Source organism: Jaculus jaculus, chromosome 2 (genome assembly GCF_020740685.1).
Source record: "Jaculus jaculus isolate mJacJac1 chromosome 2, mJacJac1.mat.Y.cur, whole genome shotgun sequence".
In the NCBI taxonomy this organism is placed as follows: domain Eukaryota; kingdom Metazoa; phylum Chordata; class Mammalia; order Rodentia; family Dipodidae; genus Jaculus; species Jaculus jaculus.
Genome location: NC_059103.1, coordinates 135,765,751 through 135,788,625, shown reverse-complemented (window position 1 = coordinate 135,788,625; position 22,875 = coordinate 135,765,751). Strand labels below are relative to the sequence as shown.

General features: G+C 42.4%; 1 protein-coding gene across 2 annotated transcripts in view; it reads left to right on the top strand.

Annotated features, from left to right (window-relative positions):
* Positions 1-2,445: 2,445 nt before the first annotated feature.
* Positions 2,446-22,875, top strand: part of Armc1 (armadillo repeat containing 1) — a 57,094-nt gene continuing 36,664 nt past the window's right edge. Inside the window, exons 1-3 of one of the 2 annotated variants that reach the window (XM_045144384.1) lie at positions 2,446-2,591; positions 11,138-11,365; positions 21,190-21,281. In XM_045144384.1, the coding sequence (XP_045000319.1) occupies positions 11,183-11,365; positions 21,190-21,281 (275 nt within the window). In that variant the 5' untranslated portion in view covers positions 2,446-2,591; positions 11,138-11,182. Of the gene's footprint in view, positions 2,592-11,137; positions 11,366-21,189; positions 21,282-22,875 lie in introns of those variants that run through there. The other variant, XM_045144385.1, reaches the window with a different exon arrangement.

The following is a 22,875-nucleotide window of genomic DNA, read 5'->3' as shown; positions in this document are numbered from 1 at the left end:
GACTAAGAACAAGCAATGACTCATAATGGTAGGTCGCATAAATTCACTGGTGTCAAGATCAAAAACTTTAAATATAAGAATACATTCATAAGACCTTCAAGATTGCCCTGAAGCTCAGAGGAGATTCATAAGGGGTTGGGACTCTGTTAATTGTGTTTTATTAATGCATTCCCTGCTTTTAAATCTCAGTCATCTTTGTCTTGTAATGGCAATTTGCAGGAAGATTAGACTCTTCAATAGCACAGGCGTGGTTCTATTCAATATTTTATTTTATTACTAATTAATTAATTTATTTTTGTTTTTTCAAGGTAGGGTCTCACTGTAGCCCAAGCTGACCTGGAACTCACTATGTAGTCTCAGGGTGGCCTCGAACTCATGTGATCCTCCCACCTCTGCCTCTCAAGTGCTGGCATGCACCACCATGGCCGGCCAATATTTTATTTTTATTTATTTATTTATTTGGCAGAGAAAGAGGGAGGGAGGGAGAGAGAGAGGGGAGGGACACGAATGGGCACCCCCCAGGGCCTCCAGTCACTGCAAATGAACTCCAGATGTGTGCGCCCCTTGTGCATCTAACGTGGGTCCTGGGGAATAGAACCTGGGTTCTTTGGCTTTGCAGGTAAACATCTTAACTGCTAAGCCATCCCTCCAGCCCTACATTCAATTTTAGACTGAAAACTTCCAATAAACAAAACTTTGTTAAACATACATTCTGGACGGTGTCAAAAACCTCTTCCACTAATTACTAATTGAGAGAATACTGTGTCTTCCCTCTCCCCAGTATACAAATTAACTTTAGCAAAAATAACTAATTTACTTTCCTGAGTTATTTTCTATTACAATTTCATTTACTCAATCAGATGTTATGTTTAACCTGGCTGTGCCCTTTGGACTGACCTTAGTTACTTCCCACCCCCCTTCTTTGCAGCTTTCTACATTTGTTATTTCAATTTACACTGTTCACACCACCACTCCCTCTTGTGGCTTTGGGAAATAAAGTATGACTCCAGGTCAAAAGATGTGAAAGAGACTAGTACTTTTTTTTTTTTTTCACATAGTTTTACTTTGCTCCTATTTTTGTGTTGTGTTTATTAGCATAGGATAACCAAGAACAAGGAAACACAAAGAATTCAAGTAGTTACAGTGTCTCGCTACATACCTCTAGCTGGCCTGGAACAAAGAAGAACAGGCTAGCCTTAAACTTGTGACAAACTTCCTGCCAGTGCCTCTGACTCCTGTGAGCTAGGATTACAGGCCTGTGCCACCATGCCCTACAGGATATTTTTAAAAATTCACTTACAAAGCATTGGCAATAATAGTGTAAGACATTTGTTCTCTTCCTCACTCCTGATTAAAAGTCCCTCAAATTCCTTTACATACCAGAATCAAACTGTAAAAGAGTAGACACAAACCATGTTCAGTGACATTTCTGAGTATAATGGATGCATTATTTCAGAGACTGGCCAACGGGATTTGGATTACACTTAGAGAAATACCTTAAAAAATACATACCTAAGCAAAACCTTCTGCTTCTAATAAAAGTACATGTTTTTACTTTGACTAATAGGAGGTAATATTAAAGAAATACTTCATGACCAACTTGAGAAAATTGTGTGATCATAAGTTCACTACAGAAAAGAAGACAAACTCGTTCCAAAAAGAAAATACTACTCCAACCAATCTAATTTGTATTTTTAGTTTCGCTGGAAAGAAGACACCAAGAAGAAAGAAATAAAACCCGGGACTGGAGAGATAGCTCAGATGATAAGGCACTTGTTGGCAAAGCTTAACGACCTGTGTTCAATTCCTCAGCACACACGTAAAGCCAGTGTACAAAGTTGCTCGTGTATTTGGAATTCGTTGGCAGCGGCTGGAGGCCCTAGAGCGCCCACTCCCTGTATTTGTCTCTCTTCTATTTCTCTCTGCTTGCAAATAAATGAATAAAACTATTTGAAAAGTAAATAAATGAAATCCAAGAAACTCCTTTAAAAGTGCTAGCGTTCATCACTAAAAAGTGAAAAAGAAACCTTTCAAGATTGTGAGATGAAATCTTTATGAAACTGCTTCATTAGAACAAAAAGAATTGTTTCGTATGGCACGTCCAACTTCTGAACACGAAAGCGGACAGGTCATTCCGTTCACGAACCCTGGGAAATGTAGTCGTCAAACTACAAAAAGTTTCTCGCCAAGGACTCAAACCTGCGTAGTGCGCCGTGGACGGAAAGTCCGTAGGTTCAATCCAGTATTCTGGGTCCTCATTGGATGTGCACATTGAACCCTTGGTGTATTTCTCTAGTCCACCACTGAGCGCTTTCCTGCAGGATGGCCTCCACTGATTGGATATCTTTCCTCGCGATGGCCACATCGGCCAATGGGAGGGCGGAGCCGGCAGAGGTGACAGGGTCACCGGGGAGAGCCTGCAGCGCCTTCGCCGCCAGCGCCCGGGCTCTGTGGCTCCTGGAGTTGGGCCGGGACGTGCTGGAGGCCGCGGCTGGGGCGCGGGGCCGCTGGGCGCCGCCGGGGACCTCTGCTTCAGTCGTGGGAGTAGTCCTGATGGTGCGGCGGGCCCTGGACGCCTAGAGCTCTGGAGGGTATGTGGGGTCCCGGGGAGGCAGACAAAGCCGGGCGCCGGGAGGGCTGAGGAGAGCGGCCCATCCTCCTGCGCTGGGCGACCGCGGGTCCGGCCTTCCTGACCCGAGCCCGCTGGACGTCCCTCCAGGCGCTGGAGGACGCCTGCTCCCGTGCGGCCTGGGAGCATGTGAGCCTCCTCTCCTCCATCCCACATCCAACTTTGACGTTATTGGTGATGGATGTCATGTCGCCTCTCTTCCCTCTTCAGGGAGGCTGTGCACCTGCATGTCTCCTAAGAGCGGAGGACACGGCCTACTCGGTCTCCTTCCAGAGACTCTAGTGTCCACTTGTCTGTCTGCATCTAATAAACTGCTCCTTGGCGGGCTTGTGTGCTGTTAGCTCCTTTCTTGGTGCTGTCCCTCTTGGCAGAATAGAAATCGCCGCAGGATCAAGGATTTTTCTTCTAGCTAGGTGATTATCGTTATGATATATATGCCCAAGACTGTTCTGTGAGGAAAGTGAGGCTTGGAGGAAGTGACAACTTAAACAATTACAGTTACTTTTTCTTAAAGAGAAAGGCAGGTCGGATCTCGGTGCTTGCTTCTGCTGTTTGTTTTGTTTTTAAACCTCACTTAATAGGGATCTGGGTTATGTATGTACCGGAGTCAGCTTTTTTGAGAGCAAAGTAAGTCTATGAGATAAAAATGGTGACTCTTGGGCTGGGGAGATGGCCCCGTGATTAAAAGCACTTGCTTGGATTGGAAAGCCTCACGGCCTGGAATCGATCTCCCAGCACCCACATAAAGTCAGATGCACAAAAAAGTGGCTCCTGGGTCTGCACTTCATTTGCAGTGGCACTAGGCTGTGGCACTACCTGAATGAAAAGTAAAGCTTTCATCATCCTCCCAAATGTAGTTGTCACCTAGTGACTGCCCTGGCAAACAGCATAGCCCTCAGCTAGAAGCCTAGAAGCTTGTTGGAAATCTCAGAATCCTAAGCATTACTCCATAGACTGAATCAGAATTTTCTTTTTCACGAGATCCCTCAGGTCAATCAGATTGTTCATTAAAGTATGGGGAGAAGTCGTTAGAATAGTTGGTACAATTTGAGCTAAGGAGAAAATAAAGGCATATATTATATCCACCTGTGTTCTAATAAGACTGGAATGTAGAAAGACAAGGACAGAGTTTACACATTTGCTATAACATTTGCTAATGAGACTTCTTTTTAAAAATGAAATATATTTCTTTTGACAATTTTAGCTTAGCAACACCAAATCTTTGTTTGTTTTTTGTTTTGTTTTTTTTTTTTGCGGTAGGGTCCCAATCTGGCCACCACACCCGGTGCAACACCAAATCTTCAACGTCAATAAACTGTTTCAAAACTATCTTGTAAGTTGGGTGTAGTGGTGCACACCTTTAATCCCAGCACTCGGGATGCAGAGGTAGGAGGCTCACCATGAGTTGGAGGCCACCCTGAGACTGTACGGTGAATTCCAGGTCAGCCTGGGCTAGAGCGAGACCTACCTCAAAAAACCAAAATCCAATCACCCAACCAACCAAACAAAACCCCAAACTATCTTGTAAGATATTGATGCTTTGAAAAGTAAAAAGCAGACTGAGACAATGGTAAATACTACTGCTGACATTTAAAGAACTTTTATTTGTTCCCACACAGTCTGTATAGTCTCATTTCCCAGTACAATTTTCTGCTTTGGAAGAAAGGGGGTAGATTTCCTACCGCTCGTAATTTTTCCATTTTATTCATTTGGTTATCAGATGATAAAGCTGAAACAGTGTCAAATTTAAATAATTCTATATTGTTCAATAAGTGTCTTACAGAGTTTCAATTTAGACATTCATTTATAGACCAACCTAACATTTTAGTGACTCTTACTTTATTTGCACCATAAATCACCTAGTAGGCTTGAGTCTGGGTCTCTACCCCTAAGGATTCCTACTTGGGTTTGGGATGGACCCAAAAATTTTGCATTGATTTAAGCTGATTTAGTACCATGCTGCTGCTGCTGCTTTTTTTTTTTTTTGGCATGCATGTGTATGGGAAGGTGTGCATGTGTGCAGGTGTGTGTGTGAAGGCCAGAGGTTGGTGTTGGCTCTTTTCCTCCATTCGTCTCCACCTTACTTATTGAGGCAGGTCCTTCACTTGAATTGAGAGCATGACAACTTTTTTTTTTTTTCCTGATGTTTTCTGAGGTAGAGTCTCACTCTAGTCCAGGCTGATCTGGAATTCCTCTGTATTCTCAGGGTGGCCTTGAACTCATGACGATCCTCTTACATTGGCTTTCTGAGTGCTGGGATTAAAGGCATGTGCCGTTACACCTGGCTGAAAGCATGAAGCTTTGACTAGTCTAGCTAGCCACCTTATCCTAGGGATTCCCTGTCTCTGCCTCCCGGGTGCTTGGTTTACAGATGTGGGTTCTGGGGATCCACACTCAGGTCCTCATGCTTGCAGGGCAGCACTTTACCCACTGAGCCATTGCCCCAGCCCCACATCAATGCTTCTTGACATTAGCCAATATTTTAAACAAAAACACAACTAGAGAACATAGGTATTTGCACTTGAGCCTAATGGGCTACTCTTTGTAGAGGGTAGGGAATATATATATATATATTTTAACTTAGATTATGGTTTGTTGTCTGCTGTAAATTGCTCAGCTCATCCTTTCAGGTTATTTAAAATTACTATTGGCCAGGCATGGTGGCATACCTCCCCCCCTTTTCTTTTTCAAATTTTTATTAACAACTTCCACGATTATAAAAAAAATCCCATGGTAATACCCTCCCTCCCCCCACTTTCCCTTTGAAACTCCATTCTCTATCATATCCCCTCCCCATCTCAATCAGTCTCTCTTTTGTTTTGATGTCATGATCTTTTCCTCTTCTTATGATGGTCTTGTGTAGGTAATGTCAGGCACTGTGAGGTCATGGGTATCCAGGCCCTTTTGTGTCGGGGGGTGGGGGGAGCACGTTGTAAGGAGTCCTACCCTTCCTTTGGCTCTGACATTCTTTCCACCACCTCTTCCGCATTAGACCCTGAGCCTTGGAAGGTGTGATCGAGATATTATAGTACTGAGCACTCTGGTCACTTCTTTCCACCACCATGATACCTTGTGAGTCATCCCAAGGTCACTGCCATCTGAAAAGAGAAGATTCTCTACCAAAAGTGAGAGTAGCATTAATATAAGGATGTGAATATTAAGAGACATGCTTACTGGGCAGTTTGATAAGCATAGTATATACATTTAGTCAGACAGCAGCAGACGTTACAGCCATAGGGCTCATGACTATCCCTGTTTTAAGTTTTCAGTATCAGGGATGTATTCCCTTCCCATGGAGCCAGTCTGCAATCTAACTAGAAGGCAGTTGATTTCCATATGGCACATGCCTTTAATCCCAGCTCTGGGGAGGCAGAGGTAGGAGGATCGCCGTGAGTCTGAGGCCACCCTGAGACTACATAGTGAATTCCAGGTCAGTCTGGGCTAGCGTGGAACCCTACCTCAAAACAAACAAACAAAAACAAAACATACTATCTCCCCCCCCCCACACACAACTATTGGTAAGCCAATGATTGAACATTTAGTAAAAATCTCTTAACTTAGCATAGAAAGTAATAGCTTTTATTAGTATGTCTTCATACATATGTGTCATTATACCTTGTTTCCATTCATTCCCTGCCACTATTTAAAATTATTATTATTATTTTAAGGTGGGGTTTCACTCTAGCCCAGGCTGACCTGGAATTCACTATGTAGTCTCAGGGTGGCCTCAGACTCACGGCGATCCTCCTACCTCTGTCTCTTAAGTGCTGGGATTAAAGGTGTGCACTACCACACTTGGCAAAATTATTATTTTAATATTTATTTATTTGTTTATTTGAGAGTGAGATAGATAGATAGTATGGGCAAGTCAGGGCCCCCTGCCACTGCAAATGAACCAGACACATGTGCCACTTTGTGGATCTGGCTGTATTTGGGTGCTGGGGAATAAAACTGAGCTGTCAGACTTTGTAAGCAAGATCCTTACTTGCTGGGCCATCTCTCCAGCCCTAAACTATTTTGAAGTCTGCTAAATTGGAGTAGAGAAGGTATGGCAGAATGAATTCTAACCATTTTTCCAGCCTGTGAAGACAAATATTTCCATCAGTTTGAGTGAAATTGATAAAGTTAACATAAAGCCACAAGTGTATGTAATATATAAGTTGGCCTTACAGTTGATAACTTTTGATCTTAGCATGGTGTGCATACCTATAATACTAGTTCTTGTGAGACTGAGACAGAAGGTCCGGAGTTGAAGGCCATACTCAAATTCTAACTTACTTAGACTGACTTACTTATTTACTATTTTTACTTAGTTTAGTGTATTTTTGTTTGTTTTTGGTTGTTGTTGTTGTTTTGTTTTTCTGTGTAGGGTCTTGTTCTAGCCCAGGCTGACCTGTAATTTACTATGTAGTCTCAGGTTGGCCTTGATTTCACAGTGATCCTCCTATCTTGGCCTCCTGAATGCTGGGATTAAAGGCATGCACCACCATTCCCAGCCCATTTTTAACTTTTCATTCACAACTTCCATACATCTTGACAACATACCTTGATTATAATACTCTCCTACCACCCTCTGTTTTCCCCTTGGTTTTGGAGGAGTAGGGTTGTAATAAATCTGACTGTGAGGTTCTTAGTGTTTAGGAACTGCTTTGTAGGAAGAATGTGGAAGGCTTTCGGACTTTGAATTAGAAAAGTCTTACTGTGGGCAGAGCTTCATGGGCTATTCTGGTTCAAGATTAGAGGACCAGAGGGTTAAGAGAAATCTGGACTGTAGAGGCTTGGCTTTTGAGGCTTCAGAGGACTACAAGGACTATCTGGAACTGGGACAGGGCTGGAGAGATGGTTTAGCAAAGGTTTATTTGCAAAGCCAAAGGACCCAGGTTTGATTGCCCAGAACCCATATGAAGCCAGATGCACAAGGTGGCATACATATCTGGAGTTTGTTTGCAGTGGCTAGGGACTATGGTGTGCCCATTCTCTCTTTCTCAAATAAAAAATAAAATGTTAAAAAAGGGGGAGGGAGCTAGTGTGAGGCAATTCATATGATATCCTGGCAAAGAATCTGGCTGCATTCTGTAATGTCCTGAGAATTTGCAGTGTTGTCTATGTGGTACTGGTTTTAGAAACATTAAAAATGGAAGATAGGGACTGGAGAGATGGCTTAGCGGTTAAGGTGCTTGCCTGTGAAGCCTGAGGGCTCAGGTTCAATTCCCCAGAACCCAAGTAAGCCAGACACACAAAATGATGCATGTACACAAGGTCATGGTTTGCACCAGGCGACACGACACATCTAGAGTTCTGTTGCAGTGGCTAGAAGCCCTGGCAGGCCAATTCTTTCTCTCTTTGTCTCACTCATTAAAGAAGAAGGAAGGTAGTGGGATCAAAGATTACACCACAGTTCTAGACAACCACTGAGGCCAAGCATTGTGAGTCTGGGTTGAAGGTCCCACAAGGAGCCCCTGTGTGGCAGTTCTTTGTTATTACTGGGACAAAGTCATTCGACCAGAAGTGGCTTACGGAAGGAAAGGGTTTATTTTGCCTGACAGTTCCAAAGGAAGGTTCTGTCATGGTGGGGAAAGTGTGGCAAGAGCAAATAGCTAGGCAGGCATCACAGCAGCTAGAAGGAAGTAGTTTGAATATTGGGCTTGGAGCTGGGCTATGTTTCCTAATATCCACCTCCAGCAAATACAAAATCTTCCATCAAGGCTCCACCTCCCAAAGGTCCCACAACTTTCCCAAATTCCCACCAGCTGGGATGAAGATTGAAAACACATGAGCCTTTAAGTGGACATTTCATTCAAACCTGTAACCCCTGAGAGGCCACTGCCTGAGATTGGGAGGGCTAATTATCATTACAGTGGAGACCCCAGAATGTTAGAGATGCCTAAACCATGCCTACCAAAGAAAGCATAGGCTCAAGGTGTATCCTGTCTACAAGAGAGGTTCCAGGCAGCCCACCTAGCTGGGTACAGCTACTTAAGCCTTTTAGATCTCAGGTGGTTTCATCAGGAGCTGCAGATACTGGACATGGATCTACAGGATTTGGTGTTTGCTCTGCTAAATTTAAGTATTGTATTGGTCCAGTCTTTCTCTGCTGTGTTCCCAGAGTAAGTTTTGTACATTTATCTCCTACAGAAAGGTATGCTGGGGCTGGAGAGATGGCTTAGTGTTTAAGCTGCTTGCCAGCAAAACCAAAGGACCCAGGTTTGATTCCTCAGGACCCATGTAAGCCAGATGCACAGGTGGAACATGGGTCTGGAGTTCATTTGCAGTGGCTTGGATGCCCTGGCATGCCCATTTTCTGTCTCTCAAATAAATAAATAAAAATAAAAATAAAAAAAAATATGCTGGGGGTGGAAATTGTTCCCCTAGCCCAAGGTGATCACAGAAATACTTTTCTTCTCTGCCCTCCCCCCTACCCATAGGGTCTCACTTTAGGCTGACCTGGAACTTAGTCTAATCCCAGGCTGGCCTCAAATTCATTTAAGTCCTCCTACCTCTGCCTATCAAGTGCTGGGATTAAAGGCATGTACCACCACACTTGGCAATTGGTAGGTTTCTAAAATATTTTTATATTTAAAATTTTTTATGTTTATTTTAGAGAGAGAGAAAGTTGGTATGCCGGGGCCTCAGTCACTGAAGTTGAACTCCAGATGTTTGCATCACCTAGTGGGCATGTGCAATCTTGCACTTGTCTCACCTTTGTGCATCTGGCTATTGTGGGATTTGGAGAGTTGAACATGGGTCCTCAGGCTTTGCAGGCAAGCACTTTAACCACTAAGCCATTTCTCCAGCCTGGTTTTTAAATTTTTTTGTTTGTTTTTGAGATAGGGTCTCCCTCTAGTCCAGCTGGCCTGGAATTCACTATGTAATGTCAGGCTGGCCTTGAATTCACAGTGATCCTCTTACCTTGATCTCCTGAGTGCTGGGATTAAAAGCATGTCCCACTCTCTATTCTTTTTTTTTTTTTTTTTCTCCCAGTTAGGGTCTCACTGTAGTGTAGGCTGACCTGGAACTCTCTCTGTAGTCCCAGGCTCTCACAGCAGTACTCCTACTTCTGCCTCCCAAGTGTTGGGATTAAAGGTGTGGGGAACTGTGTGTGTGTGTGTGTGTGTGTATGTATGAATGAATGAATGAATGATACATATGTATTATATATACGTGTATATACGTATATTATATATATGTGTGTATATATATATACTTACACATGCATGCATGCATGCATGCATGCATACATACATACATACATACATACATACATACATATGAGAATGAAAGAAGTTTTGAGAAACCCCAGGTTGACCTGGTATGGAGGTTAAGTTCTCTGATGACATTTGATATTCCTGGCCTTTTCCAAGGCAGGTTCTTCTTTTTTCCCTAAAATCTATATATTTGCAAGCAGAGCAAGAAGAGAGACAGAATGGGTGTGCCAGGGCCTCTAGCTGCTGCAAACAAACTATAGGTGCATGTGCTACTTTGTGCATCTGACTTTAAGTGGAACTGGGGAATCAAACCTGGGTTGTTAGGCTTTGCAGGCAAGTGCCTTGGCACTGAGCCATCTCTCCAGTCCCTAGGAGGCTGTTGTTTAAACTCTTCATGTCACTGGTGTTTGAAGATCTGAAGTTTTTAACCATTTTTACTTTTGTTCATCCCAAAGGATTGGGAAAATTACATGTATCACATTTATTCATTTCTGTCAAACATTATTTAAGGACATGTTAGCTAGGAATGGAATTCTATAGTTTTAAGGCCCATGTTCTATGGAAAAGTCATTATTATTATTTTTGTTCTTTGACATTGTATCTCATGTAGCTCAGGATGGCCTTAAACTTAATATGTTGCTGAAGATGACTGTGAACTCCTGATCCTCCTCCCTTTATTTCCCGAGTGCTGGGATCACAAGTGTGTGCTATAGTGCCTGGCTGGTATTTGATTCTTTACTATAACTTGGTTCTTGGAGACATTGAGCTAATAGTTGGTTTGGCCAGTAGTTTGGATAGCACTTGTACTGGTGACAGCACATAAAACTTATGAGTAAACTGGTTCATAAGCAGGGGTGTTCGAGGTACAGATAGAGGTACCTAAAAGGGCATAGGCCTATATCCCATAGTTTTATCTGTGTGTGTGTATGAGTGTTTGTGTGTGTATTTTCTGAGGTAGGGTTGCTCTAGCCCAGGCTGACCTGGAATTATTCTCAGACTGGCCTCAAACTCTCAGCCAGTCCTCCTACCTCTGCTTCCCAAGTGCTGGTATTAAAGGCATGTGCCACCATGCCCAGCTTACCTGTGTATTTAGTTCACTGCCTTTTCTTTATCCTGACATTTTGTAAATTACAGTAGTAACCATAATATTCTAATTTTGAAAGAATTACCTGGCACATACTGTCTTGATAAAATGTCCTCTTTTCTGAGTTTTGCTTGCAAATGTTAAAAATAAATAAATGCATAAACAGTTGCATTATATATCTAAGCAGCCTAGAACTAATTGTGCAAATCTTTTCTACAGAATTTAAGAAGATTTTAAGAGCATTTCAAGTGCATGGGATAGAAGATGAATTCTTCCTCCTCCACCGTGAATGAAGAACCTGACGCTCTGTCAGTAGTTAACCAGCTACGGGATTTAGCGGCAGATCCACTAAATAGAAGAGCCATCGTCCAAGATCAGGGATGTCTGCCTGGCCTGATTTTGTTTATGGACCATCCCAACCCCCCTGTTGTGCACTCAGCTTTGCTTGTAAGTTGTCTTTAGTATTTTTAGTCTGTGGTTTGAATTTTGTAAGACTTTTCAAAGGCCTAGATAATAAGGTAGAAAACTAAAAGACAGTAACGCAATATTAGAGCAAATAGTATTTTGGTATGTAAAAATATGTAGAAACTATAGAATATGTATACAAATGCTAGCATAACACTGATTTTATTCTTTTTGTTTTGTTTTATTTTCTGAGGTAGGGTCTCACTCTAGCTCAGGCTGACCTGGAATTCACTATGTAGTCTCAGGGTGGCCTCGAACTCATGGTGATCTTCCTCCCTCTGCCTCCCAAGTGCTGGGATTAAAGGTGTACGCCACCACGCCGGGCTTTTTTAAATTTAATTTAATTTAATTTTTTTGAGGTAGGATCTCACTCTAGCCTGGCCTCAAACTCACAGAGATCCTCCTACCTCAGACATGATGTATCACCACACCTAGTGGTTTTATTCTTTAACACAAATAATTATTATACTACATATGTGGAATGTTTTATAACTTTTCTTTCTCTTTTCTATTTTCATTTCTTTTTCTTTTTTTCTTTTTTTTTTTCCCAAGGTGGGGTCTCTTTCTAACCCACGCTGACCTGGAATTCACTATGTAGTCTTAGGGTGGCTTTGAACTTGAAGTGATCCCCTTCCCTCTCCCTCTCAAGTGCTGGGATTAAAGGCATGTGCCACCATGCTTGGCTCAATATTTTCATTTTTACTTTTTTATTTGAAGAGAGAATGAGAATGGGTGCTCCATGGTTTCCAGCCACTGCAAACAAACTCCAGATGCATGTACCATCTGTGCATCTGGCTTACATGGGAATCGAACCTGGGTCCTTTGGCTTTGCAGACAAGCCTTAATCACTAAGCCATCTCTCCAGCTCTTTTTTTCTTCTTTCTTTTAAAAATTTATTTATTTACTTTATTTATTTGAGATAGAGGCAAATAGAGAGAAAGAAAATGGTGTACCAGGGCCTTCAGTAGCTACAAACAATCTTCAGACACATGTGCCACCTTGGGCATCTGGCTTATGTGGATACTGGGGAATTGGGCCTGGGTCCTTTGGCTTTGCAAGCAAGTACCTTAACCACTAAGCCATCTCTCCAGCCCTTTTTTCTTCTTCTTCCTTCTTCTTCTTCTTTCTTTTTTTTTTTCCCCACAGAGGTTATAGTTGTATATTCCCTCTTCCACAGACCCACTTTCTCTGAGGGTTTTCCTCAGTGGCGTTAATGATAATTCAGTGTGGGATAATTAAAGCCTCAGTTGATCTCTGTGGGGGAGGGGATGCTGTGCTTCAGGAAATTTCTACCCCCCCCCCACATAGTTCTTAAAATCTTCCTAACCTCTCTTCCACAATGTTCCCTTTGCCTTGGTGGGTGTGTTGGCAGTGTGATGCTGAGTTCTTTGTAGCCTGTGGGTTTTTGCTTTGATTTATTATTATTATTATTTTCGTGGTAGGGTCTCACTTTAGCTTAGGCTGACCTGGAATTCTCTATGTAGTCTCAGGGTGGCCTTGAACTCCTGGTGACCCTCCTACCTCTGCCTCGCAAGTGCTGAGATTAAAGGCGTGTGCCACCATGCCTGGTAGCTTTGATATGTTTTGATAAATCATTGTGTCTGTCACCATTTCTGTGGAGCTTGTTGTCATTCCAGCAGTGAGAGCAATACACATGTCACTGTTTCTTTGCAACTTCTGTGGCTAGGTGACATACTGCTGGATCTTGGGTCTCCTCAGTATTCTGTGCTATCTATACAATAAAACAGTTTCTCCAAGAGTGAGAGCAGCTTTGGTTAAGGGGTATACACATAGTTATTTGAGAGATTTCTTGGTGTGTGTGCCCATTCTACTTATCCACAGAGCACTGGGGGCTTCTCTTTGGTGTCTGAGATTCCTGGCCGTGAAATTCTAACTTGGTTCCCAGCACCAGGTATGAGCTGTCTCCCTCAGAGCGAGCTTTATATCCAATCAGAGAGCAGTTGGTTACCTGCAGGGGCTGTGTGCCACTATTATGCAGGTGTGTAATTCTTGCCCAGCTGGTTGGTTGTGTAGCTTGCAGGATTGCTTGCTTATTTATGATATTGCTTAGCGCCCCCCCCCCTCCCCCAGCAGCACCCATAGCACCATGAGAATCTGCTAGGAGAGAACTGGGTTACCTCTCAGTTCCAACATGGTCTCTCAGTGTCTTGTGACAGCAGCCTGGGGTGTCTTTAGCAATAGGGTCTTACCTGTCAGCTCTAGTGGGTAACCAAGTGCTTGGCAAGGGCCAGCATTGTTGTGGGGACCACTTGGGCCTCTTTTATTAGTGCTGAACATCCTCCCATTGTAGAGATATGCCACATTTAGTTTGTTCATTCATTAGCTGATAGTCATATCACTTGTTTCAGCTAAGGTAAGGAGAAAAAAGAAAAAGAGAAGAATGTTCAGGATCAAAGCTAATAATGTAAAAGGACTTATGAGAAATACGGGCACTAGTTAACATGCTAAAGAGCAGTACAAGGCACTGGACACATCCAGAATGTAATATTCTTGACAATGACAACAGATTAAGTCTAGTTTCTTTGGGCTGAAAGTATGGCTCAGTAGGTAAGAGTACTTGCTGTGCAAGCATGGGGACTTGAGTTTGACCCGCGTCCATATAAGATGCTGGGCATAGGGTTGGGGCGATGGGCTTGGTAGAAGACGCTTGTAAAGCCTGATGGCTAGATTCAGTTCCCTCGTACTCATGTAATGCCATATACACAAAGTTGTGCATGCATCTGCAGTTTATTTGCAGTGGCAGAAGGCCCTGGTGTGCCCCGCCACACACTCTGTCCTTGCAAATAAATAAACAAACAAAAGTTTAAAAGAAAAGTAATGTGATGGAAATTTTGCCCCCACTCATCATTCTTTATTTAAGGATTCCTGATGTTTCCCTTTCACTATAATTTATTTTATTATTATTATTATTATTATTATTAATTTAATTTTATTTTTTTGGTTTTCTGAGGTAGGGTTTCACTCTGGCTCAGGCTGACCTGGAATTCATGATGGAGTCTCAGGGTAGCCTCAAACTCACGGCAATCCTCCTACCTCTGTCTCTCGAGTGCTGGGATTAAAGGCGTGCGTCAACACACCTGGCAGCCCCACATTTTTTTAGTAGACTAGACTTGACCATGTCTTAAGTTCACAAAGCATAGGCTGCTGAGTAGGGTGTGTTAATAGCTCCTTGTTGCTATAAGGGAGGAAAGGTTTATTTTGGCTCATGGTTTGAGGGGTTTTGGTTCAGCGTGGTGAAGAAAGCATGGTGAGAGCAGCTCATAGTGGTTGCTTACTGGGTGAGCATATCCTTACATTGCAACCAGCCAAGAAGTTGAGAGAGCTAAACTGGAACCAAGGACAGGTACAACCTCCAAAAGCCCTCCCTAGTGATGTACGAACTACTTTCATCAGGCCCTACGCCTAAAGGCTCCTCAGCCTTCAAAGTAGTGCTACAAGCTATGGACCAAATGTTCAGGACATGAGCCTGTGGGTGGCATTCCAGATTCAAACCTTATCAGTAGTTCTTTTGGAGATAATATCTCATGATATAACTCACCTGCCTCCCCCTTCCAAGTCTTGGGATTACAGGTATGTACCACTACCCCTGGACCAAATAGATAACTTTGAAGATTTCCCAATCACAGAAAAGGAGAAAGGCTGTTAACTGAGGCTGGTAATATTGCTTAACAGTGCTGAGATACTGCTTAGTTCATTTATTTATTTCATTTTTAATGCAATTTTAAAATTTTTATTTATTTGAGACAGAGAGAGAGAAAGAAAGTATGGGCATGCCAGGACCTCTTGCCACTGCAAATAAACTCCAGATACATGTGCTGCTTTTTGTGTCTAGCTTTATGTGGTTACTAGGGAATTGAACCCAGGCCAGTAGCCTTTGCTAGCAAACCCCTTTAATCACAGAGCCATCTTTCCAGTCCCTGTAATTATTTTAAATGTTTCATTTATTAACACATGTATGTGTGTGCACACTAGGACCTCTTTCCACTGCAAACCCCAGACACATGTGTTACTTTTTATGTCTGGCTTACCTGGGTGGCTAGAGACTTGAATCCAAATGGCAGGCTTTGGAATCAAGTCCCTTTACTCACTGAGCTATATTTCCAGCCCCACTGCTGACCTAATGGTATTGGATTGATAGGACCCTGTGACTTAATTCTACAACTCTTTTCCTTTACCATTTCAGGCCAGTTATAGGATCTGAGAGCCAAATAGTTAGATTTGTCAGGGCCAGGGAAGTTGGACAGAGTAGACTGTTAGGAAGTTAGAAAAGGATCTAGGCAAGAGTGGTATGAATATAAAATGTCCCCATGGCCTCAAACATTTGTGATTAAGCTTCCTATTCATTCCCCAGTTGAAGGGAGATTTAGGGAGGTGGAGCCTTGTTGGAGGTGATGTGTCACTTGGGGTGGGCCTTAGGACCCAGGTTCAATTTCTCAGGACCCATGTAAGCCAGATGCACAAGGTGGCATATGCATCTGGAGTTCATTTGCAGTGACTGGAAGCCCTTATGTGTCCATTCTCTCTCTTATCTTCCTCTTTCTCTCTCAAATAAATAAATATAATATTAAAAAGTTGTTTCCAGTGTGGGGCTGGAGAGATCGCTCAGCAGGTAAGGTGCTTGCATGCAAAGCTTAACAACCCGGCTTTGAATCCCCACATAAAGCCAGATGCACAGGGCAGCACATGGGTTTGGAGTTCATTTGCAGCCACTGAAGGACTTCATGTGCCAATTATCTCTGTCTGTAAAAACAACAACAACAACAACAAAAAAACCCATCAGCAACACCAACAACAAATGTGTGTGTGTGCATTTGTTTTCGGTCATTTTTTTTGGGGGGGGGGGAGGTTAAGGTAGGATTTTGCTCTAGCCCAAGTGGACCTGGAATTCAGTATGAGGTCTCAGAGTAGCCTCAAACTTAAGAGTGATCCTCCTTCCTCTGTCTCCTAAGTGCTGGGATTAAAGGAATGCACCATCATATCCAGCCACTATGGTTTATTTCTTGTTTTCTTTGGAGTCAAAGACCAGTAGTCCAAGCTGAATTCCAGTTTTTTGTTTGTTTATTTGTGTGTTTGTTTAGTTTTTCCAGGTAGGGTCTCAGTCCAGCTCAGGCTGACCTGGAATTCATTATGTAGTCTCAGGTGGCCTTGAACTCATGGAGATCCTCCTACCTCTGCATCCCAGTGCTGAGATTAAAGGTATATGCCACCATGCCCAGCCACCTTGGTTTATTTCTATTACTTTTTCCCCTTCTTTTAGGTTATATTTTCCTGTGTAATTTTGAGCCTGGTAATTTTCTAATTACATTCCAGACATTATTTTTTTATTTTTATTACCAACTTCCATGATTATAAACAATATCCCATGGTAATGCCCTCCCTCCCCCCACTTTCCCCTTTGAAACTATTCTCCATCATATCCCCTCCCCATCTCAATCAGTCTCTCATCTACTTTTGATGTCATGATCTTTTCCTACACTTATGATGGTCTTATGCAGGCAGTGTCAGGCACTGTGAGTCATGGATATCCAGGCCATTTTGTGTCTGGAGGGATCATGTTGTATGGAGTTCTACCCTTCCTTTGGCTCTTACATTCTTTCTGCTACCTCTTCCACAATAGACCCTGAGTCTTGGAAGGTGTGATAGAGATACTGCAGTGCTGAGCACTCCTGTCATTTCTTCCCATCACCATGATGCCATTTGAGTCATCCCAAGATCACTGCCATCTGAAAAGAGAAGATTCTCTACCAAAAGTGAGAGTAGCATTATTATATTGGTACAGACATTAAACTTTTTAAAAATTTTTATTTTTTATTTTATTAACAACTTCCATGATTATAAAAAAAATACCCCATGATAATACCCTCCCTCCCCCCACTTTCTCCTTTCAAACTCAGTTCTCCATCATACCCCCTCCCCATCTCAATCAGTCACTCTTCTCTACTTTCGATGTCATGATCTTTTCCTCCACTTATGATGGTCTTATGCAGGTAGTGTCAGGCACTGTGAGACCTTGGATATCCAGGCCATTTTGTGTCTGGAGGGAGCATGTTGTATGGAGTCCTACCCTTCCTTTGGTCTTACATTCTTTCTGCCACCTCTTCCACATTAAACCCTGAGCCTTGGAAGGTGTGATAGAGATATTGCAGTTCTGAGCACTGCAGTCATTTCTTTCCATCACCATGATTCCTTCTGAGTCGTCTCAAGGTCACTGCCATCTGAAAAGAGGAGATTCTCTACCAAAAGTGAGAGGAGCATTAATATAAGGGTGTGAACATTAATAGAAGTGCTTACTGGGCAGTAGTATATATATTTAGCCAGACAGCAGCAGACATTACACCCCTAGGTCTCATGATTACCCCTGTTTTAAGTTTTCCGTATCATGGATGTATTCCCTCCCATGGAGTGGGCCTCCAGTCCAATTAGAGGGCAGTTGGTTTCTCCCATAACAGACATGCCACTATTCCACCCATTGGGTCATTTGGCCTGGCTGGCCAAATATAAGGCTTGCAGTGTCCACTGTTGAGTATCTTCACTGTTGATTTCTCTTTCTCCCATTGAACTGCATACAGAATGGCTTCTTCCAGCTTTCTGTCAGCTCGTCTGCACAGACATTAAATTAAAAAAAAAATTTTATTTCTCTTATTTATTTGAGAGGGGGGGCAGATAAAGAGCGAATGTACATACCATATCCTTCAGCCACTGCAAACGAACTCCAGATGCATGTGCCACCTTTTGCTTTGAGTTTGCAGGCAAGTGCTTTAACTGCTAAGCCATTTCCCTAGCCCGAGACATTAAAATTTTATTGCTTTGGGCATTTCAATTTTTCTTTTATATTCCTATAAATACTCTTGGCTTTTGTTCTGGGTTGCTGTTAACTTACTTGGGACTATTTTGATTTTTCAAGACCGACTTGTGGATTTGTTAGGGTGAAGCCAAAGCAGCCTTTATTCTGTATACCTCTGTTGGCAAGTGAAGCTTTTCTAGGTATTCGACCTGATGCCCCACATGTTGCAAGGTCTTTGTATCTCTGGTTTGTGTCAAACCAGGCTATTACTATCTGGTTGTGAGCTCCAGGGATTGTTTGTTCTTTCTGCTGGTTTTATTTCCCAACCATGTGGCCATTTTTACTCAAGTCATGCATTTGGTATTTGGCCACAGCTTCCTAAGCACCCTCTGTAGATCTGGAATTCTTGTTGTTCTGGTTCTTTCTTCTGCTCTGCAAATTCTAACTGCTCCAGTCTTTTCATTCTGAACTCTTGTTTCCCAAATTCAGCAAGACCACTTGTCCCCTTTTGTATTTCCCCTCCAGTGCTGCTGTCTGGAAACTATCTCCAGGACAGGAAAGTGGGGCAATTGCAGGAGCTACCTCATCCCTCTTCTTTCAGGGATCACAGTCTTTTTCTGTTTCTTGACCACTGTCTAAACATTTAATTAGTGTTGTTCTGTTCTTTTTATGGCAATGGGGTAGGTAATCCTTTACTGGTGAAGTGGAGGTCACAGTAGGAGTAATGACAAAGGAAAGGAAGTGTTGATTTTGTGATTTTATAGATGTCACATTTTCAATAAGGAATTGAAAGGCAAAAGAAACAGTGGAAATGTGAGAGGTGAGTAGGTTGACAAGGCCAAGAGTGCTGAGGTCTGTAGATGATAACACAGTATTTATGTGTAAAGGGGATTAGCTAAACCACATTCCTAAAAAAGCAACTATTTGATGGAAAAAATTGAAAAAAAATGTGTTTATGAGTAACCAATTGATTTTTTTTTTGAGGTAGGGTCTCACTCTAGCTCAGGCTGACCTGGAATTCACTTTGTAGTCTCAGGGTGGCCTTCAGGGTGATCCTCCTACCTCTGTTTCCCAAGTGCTGGGATTAAAGATGTGTGCCACCACACCTGGCTTTTTTTTGTTGTTGTTGTTTTTGAGATATGGACTCACTCTAGTCCAGGCTGACCTGGAATTCATTATATAGTCTCTGGGTGCCCTCAAACTCATGACAATCCTCCTACCTTTGTCTCCTAGGTGCTGGAATTAAGAGCATATGCCACCACACCCTGCTCTAATCAGTTGATTTAAAAATTTTTTATTTAGTGAGTTATTTGCAAGGAGAGAGAAAGAGGTAGAATGGTTGTTGCAGGGTGTCTAGCCACTGCAAATTTGCTACCTTGTGCATCTGGCTTACATGGGGACTGGGGAATTGAGCCTCAGTCTTTATACTTCCCAGGCAAGTACCTTGACTGCTAAGCCATCTCTCCAGCCCCTGCAATTAATTTTTGAATGGATTTAAGACCCAGTACATGGAAGCCATGTACTGAAAACCTAGCCAAAGGACTGTGGTTGGAAGGGCCCGAGGCCCTAGTGGAGTAGCTGCTACTGTTGTTTGGCCAAATGGACATGTTGTACCTGTTAAACTTGTCTTCTAAATAAGTATATTTATGCCCATAATTAGAACTGCTCTCAGATTTGGTTCAAAAGACTTCTTTTAAAAAATAATCTGGCCTGGAGTGATGGCTTAGCAGTTAAGATACTTGCCTGCAAAGCCTAAGGATCCCAAGGTCACTTCATCTGAAAAGAGAAGCTTCTCTAACCAAAAGTAAGAGTAGCATAAATATACGGGTATGAACATTAAGAGAAGTGCTTCCTGGACAGTTTGGTGAGCATAGCATATACACACTTAGCCAGACATCAGCAGACGTTACACCCCTAGGGCTCATGACTACTGCTATTGTAGGTTTTCGGTATCAGGGATGTATTCCCTCCCATGGAGCAGGCCTCCAGTCTAGGTAGAGAGCAGTTGGTTTCTTCCATAACAGACATGCCACTATTGCACCCGTTGGCTCATTTGGCCTCGCTGGCCAAATTTAAGGCTTGCAGTGTCCACTGTTGCTATCTTCACTGATTTCACTCTTTCCCATTGAACTGCATGCCTACTCTCTGTCCTTGCATATACATACATACATACATACATACATAGTTGTTTGTTTTGTTTTGTTCTTTTGAGGTAGGGTCTCACTCTGACTCAGGCTGACCTGGAATTCACCATGTAGTTCTAGGGTGGCCTTGAACTCACAGTGATCCTCCTATCTCTGCCTCCCAAGTGCTGGGATAAAAGGTGTGCACCACTGTGCTTGGCTTAAGTAAAATATTCTTAAGTTAAAAAAAAACAACACTGAATTATAGGGCTGGAGAGGTGACTTAGCAGTTAAAGGGCTCGCCTGCGAAGCCTAAGGACCCAGGTTTGATTCCCCACTACCCATGTAAGCCAGATGCACAGTATGGCGCATGCGTCTGGGGTTCGTTTGCAGTGGCTAGAGGCTCTGGCATGCCCATTTTCTCTCTCTATATATATGCCTCTTTCTCTCAAATAAATAAATACATATTTTTAAAAAAGTTACTTATAGTAAAACTAGAATCAATTCATTTCATAAAGTGTGCTGTGTGTTTTATCCCCCCCTTCAGCAATTTAATTAATGTGTCAAAAGCATCTAGGGATAAATGGCCATTGGGACGACTCTGTTAGATTAATAAATGGGATAGAGTCCTTATGTCCTTGTCAAGATGATGTGGTAAAAATAAAACCAGAGCAACCTAATTTTGACCTTACAGATAAGGTTGGATCTTCATCTCAAAATACAAATTCAGCAACTATAGCTAGAAGTTCCTCTCTCTCCTAGGAGTTGATGCTAAAAATAAAACCTTCATTTTCTCTTTCTCTTCCTTCAGTAAGTTAGTAGTGGTTTTACTTTTGAACAGACTGAGCATATGACCTAACCCATTGTTTCTGCTGTAGGCTCTTCGATACTTGGCAGAATGTCGTGCAAACAGAGACAAGATGAAAGGAGAACTTGGTATGATGCTAAGCTTGCAAAACGTTATACAAAAGTAAGTACCATAGATAGTATCCTTTAATGTATTAGAAACAGGGATAAATAGCCTAATAATGGTACCAAACTGACTGTATTTGCTGAATACAAAACTAATTGATTAAAAAAATTAAAAAAAGAAAAAGGGATTAAATATAAACTCATAGCTCATAATCTACTAAAATTTTACTTTCTTTTTTGAGACTTAAAAAAAATCCATTTATTTATTTGAGAAAGAGAGACAGTGAGTGACTACAGGCATACCAGTGGCCTTTTGCCACTGCAAACGAACTCCAACCATCTCCTAGCCCATGTTATTTTTTTTTTTTTACCATGCTATTTTTTTATTTTTATTTTTTTAATCTTAGATTATTAGATTATTTTAGTTTTGGTGGCTGCCCCCCCCCCCCCCCCGCACACACAAATAGTAAGGATCTCACTCTATCATTGGCTGACCTGGATCTCACTCTAGTCCCAGGCTGGCCTTGAACTCATAGTGATCCTCCTACCTCTACCTCCTAAGTACTGGGATCAAAGGCATGTCCCAGCATACATGGCTGTTTTTTCCCCCCTTGTTTTTTCAAGGTAGAGTCTTCCTGTAGCCCAGGCTGACCTGGAATTTACTATGTAGTCTCATAGTGTGGCTGGCTATTCTTTTAACTCTTTTTTTTTTTTAATTAATTATTTTTTTTTTCGAGGTAGGGTCTCACTGTAGCCCAGGCTGACCTGGAATTCACTATGGAGTCTCAGGGTGGTCTCGAACTCACAGCGATCCTTCTACCTGTGCCTCCCAAGTACTGGTATTAAAGGCGTGCGCCACCACGCCTGGCTAATTAATTTATTTTTTATTAACAACTTCCATGATTGTGAACAACATCTCATGGTAATGCCCTCCCTCCCCCAACTTTCCTCTTTGAAACTCCACTCTCCATCATATTCTCTCCCCCTTTCAGTCAGTCTCTCTTTTATTTTTATGTCATGATCTCTTCCTCCTATTATGAAGGTCTTGTGTAGGTAGTGTCAGGCACTACCTACACAAGTATCTTCACTGGTGATTTCTCTCTCTCCCGTTAAACTGCATGCAGAGTGGTTTCTTCCAGTGCTCTATCAGCTGGTCTACATGGAGGAGGTTATCAGCTCAGTTCCGGCAGGATTTCTCAGTGGCCTTGCAGCCCAAGTATGTGGAGTCTTCAGCAATAAGGTCTTACCATCTATTCCTGGTGGGAAACTAAGGGCCTTGGCAATGGCCTGAAATGTTTTGGGGGCATCAGGAACCTCCCTGGCCAACACCTCACTGAAAGGTATCCCATCTCTGGCACTGAAAATTTTCTGGTAGTAATCTATGGCTCCTGAGTGTTCCATTGTTCAAAAAATGGGTTTCCATATGGTGTATTTATATCCTCTTAGATTTTGATTAGCCCTCTCTCCATCTTTCCTTTACGCAATCTCTTCCCCTGACCTCACTTGGGCCTTTTCACCCCCATTATTCTATTCTTCTACTTACATATGCACAATACCATCCTATTAAGTACCCCCTCACTTCCATTCTATTCCCTTTATATCTCCTTGCTAGCTTACTGGCCTCTGCTATTGAGATTTCTTCCTACTGACAC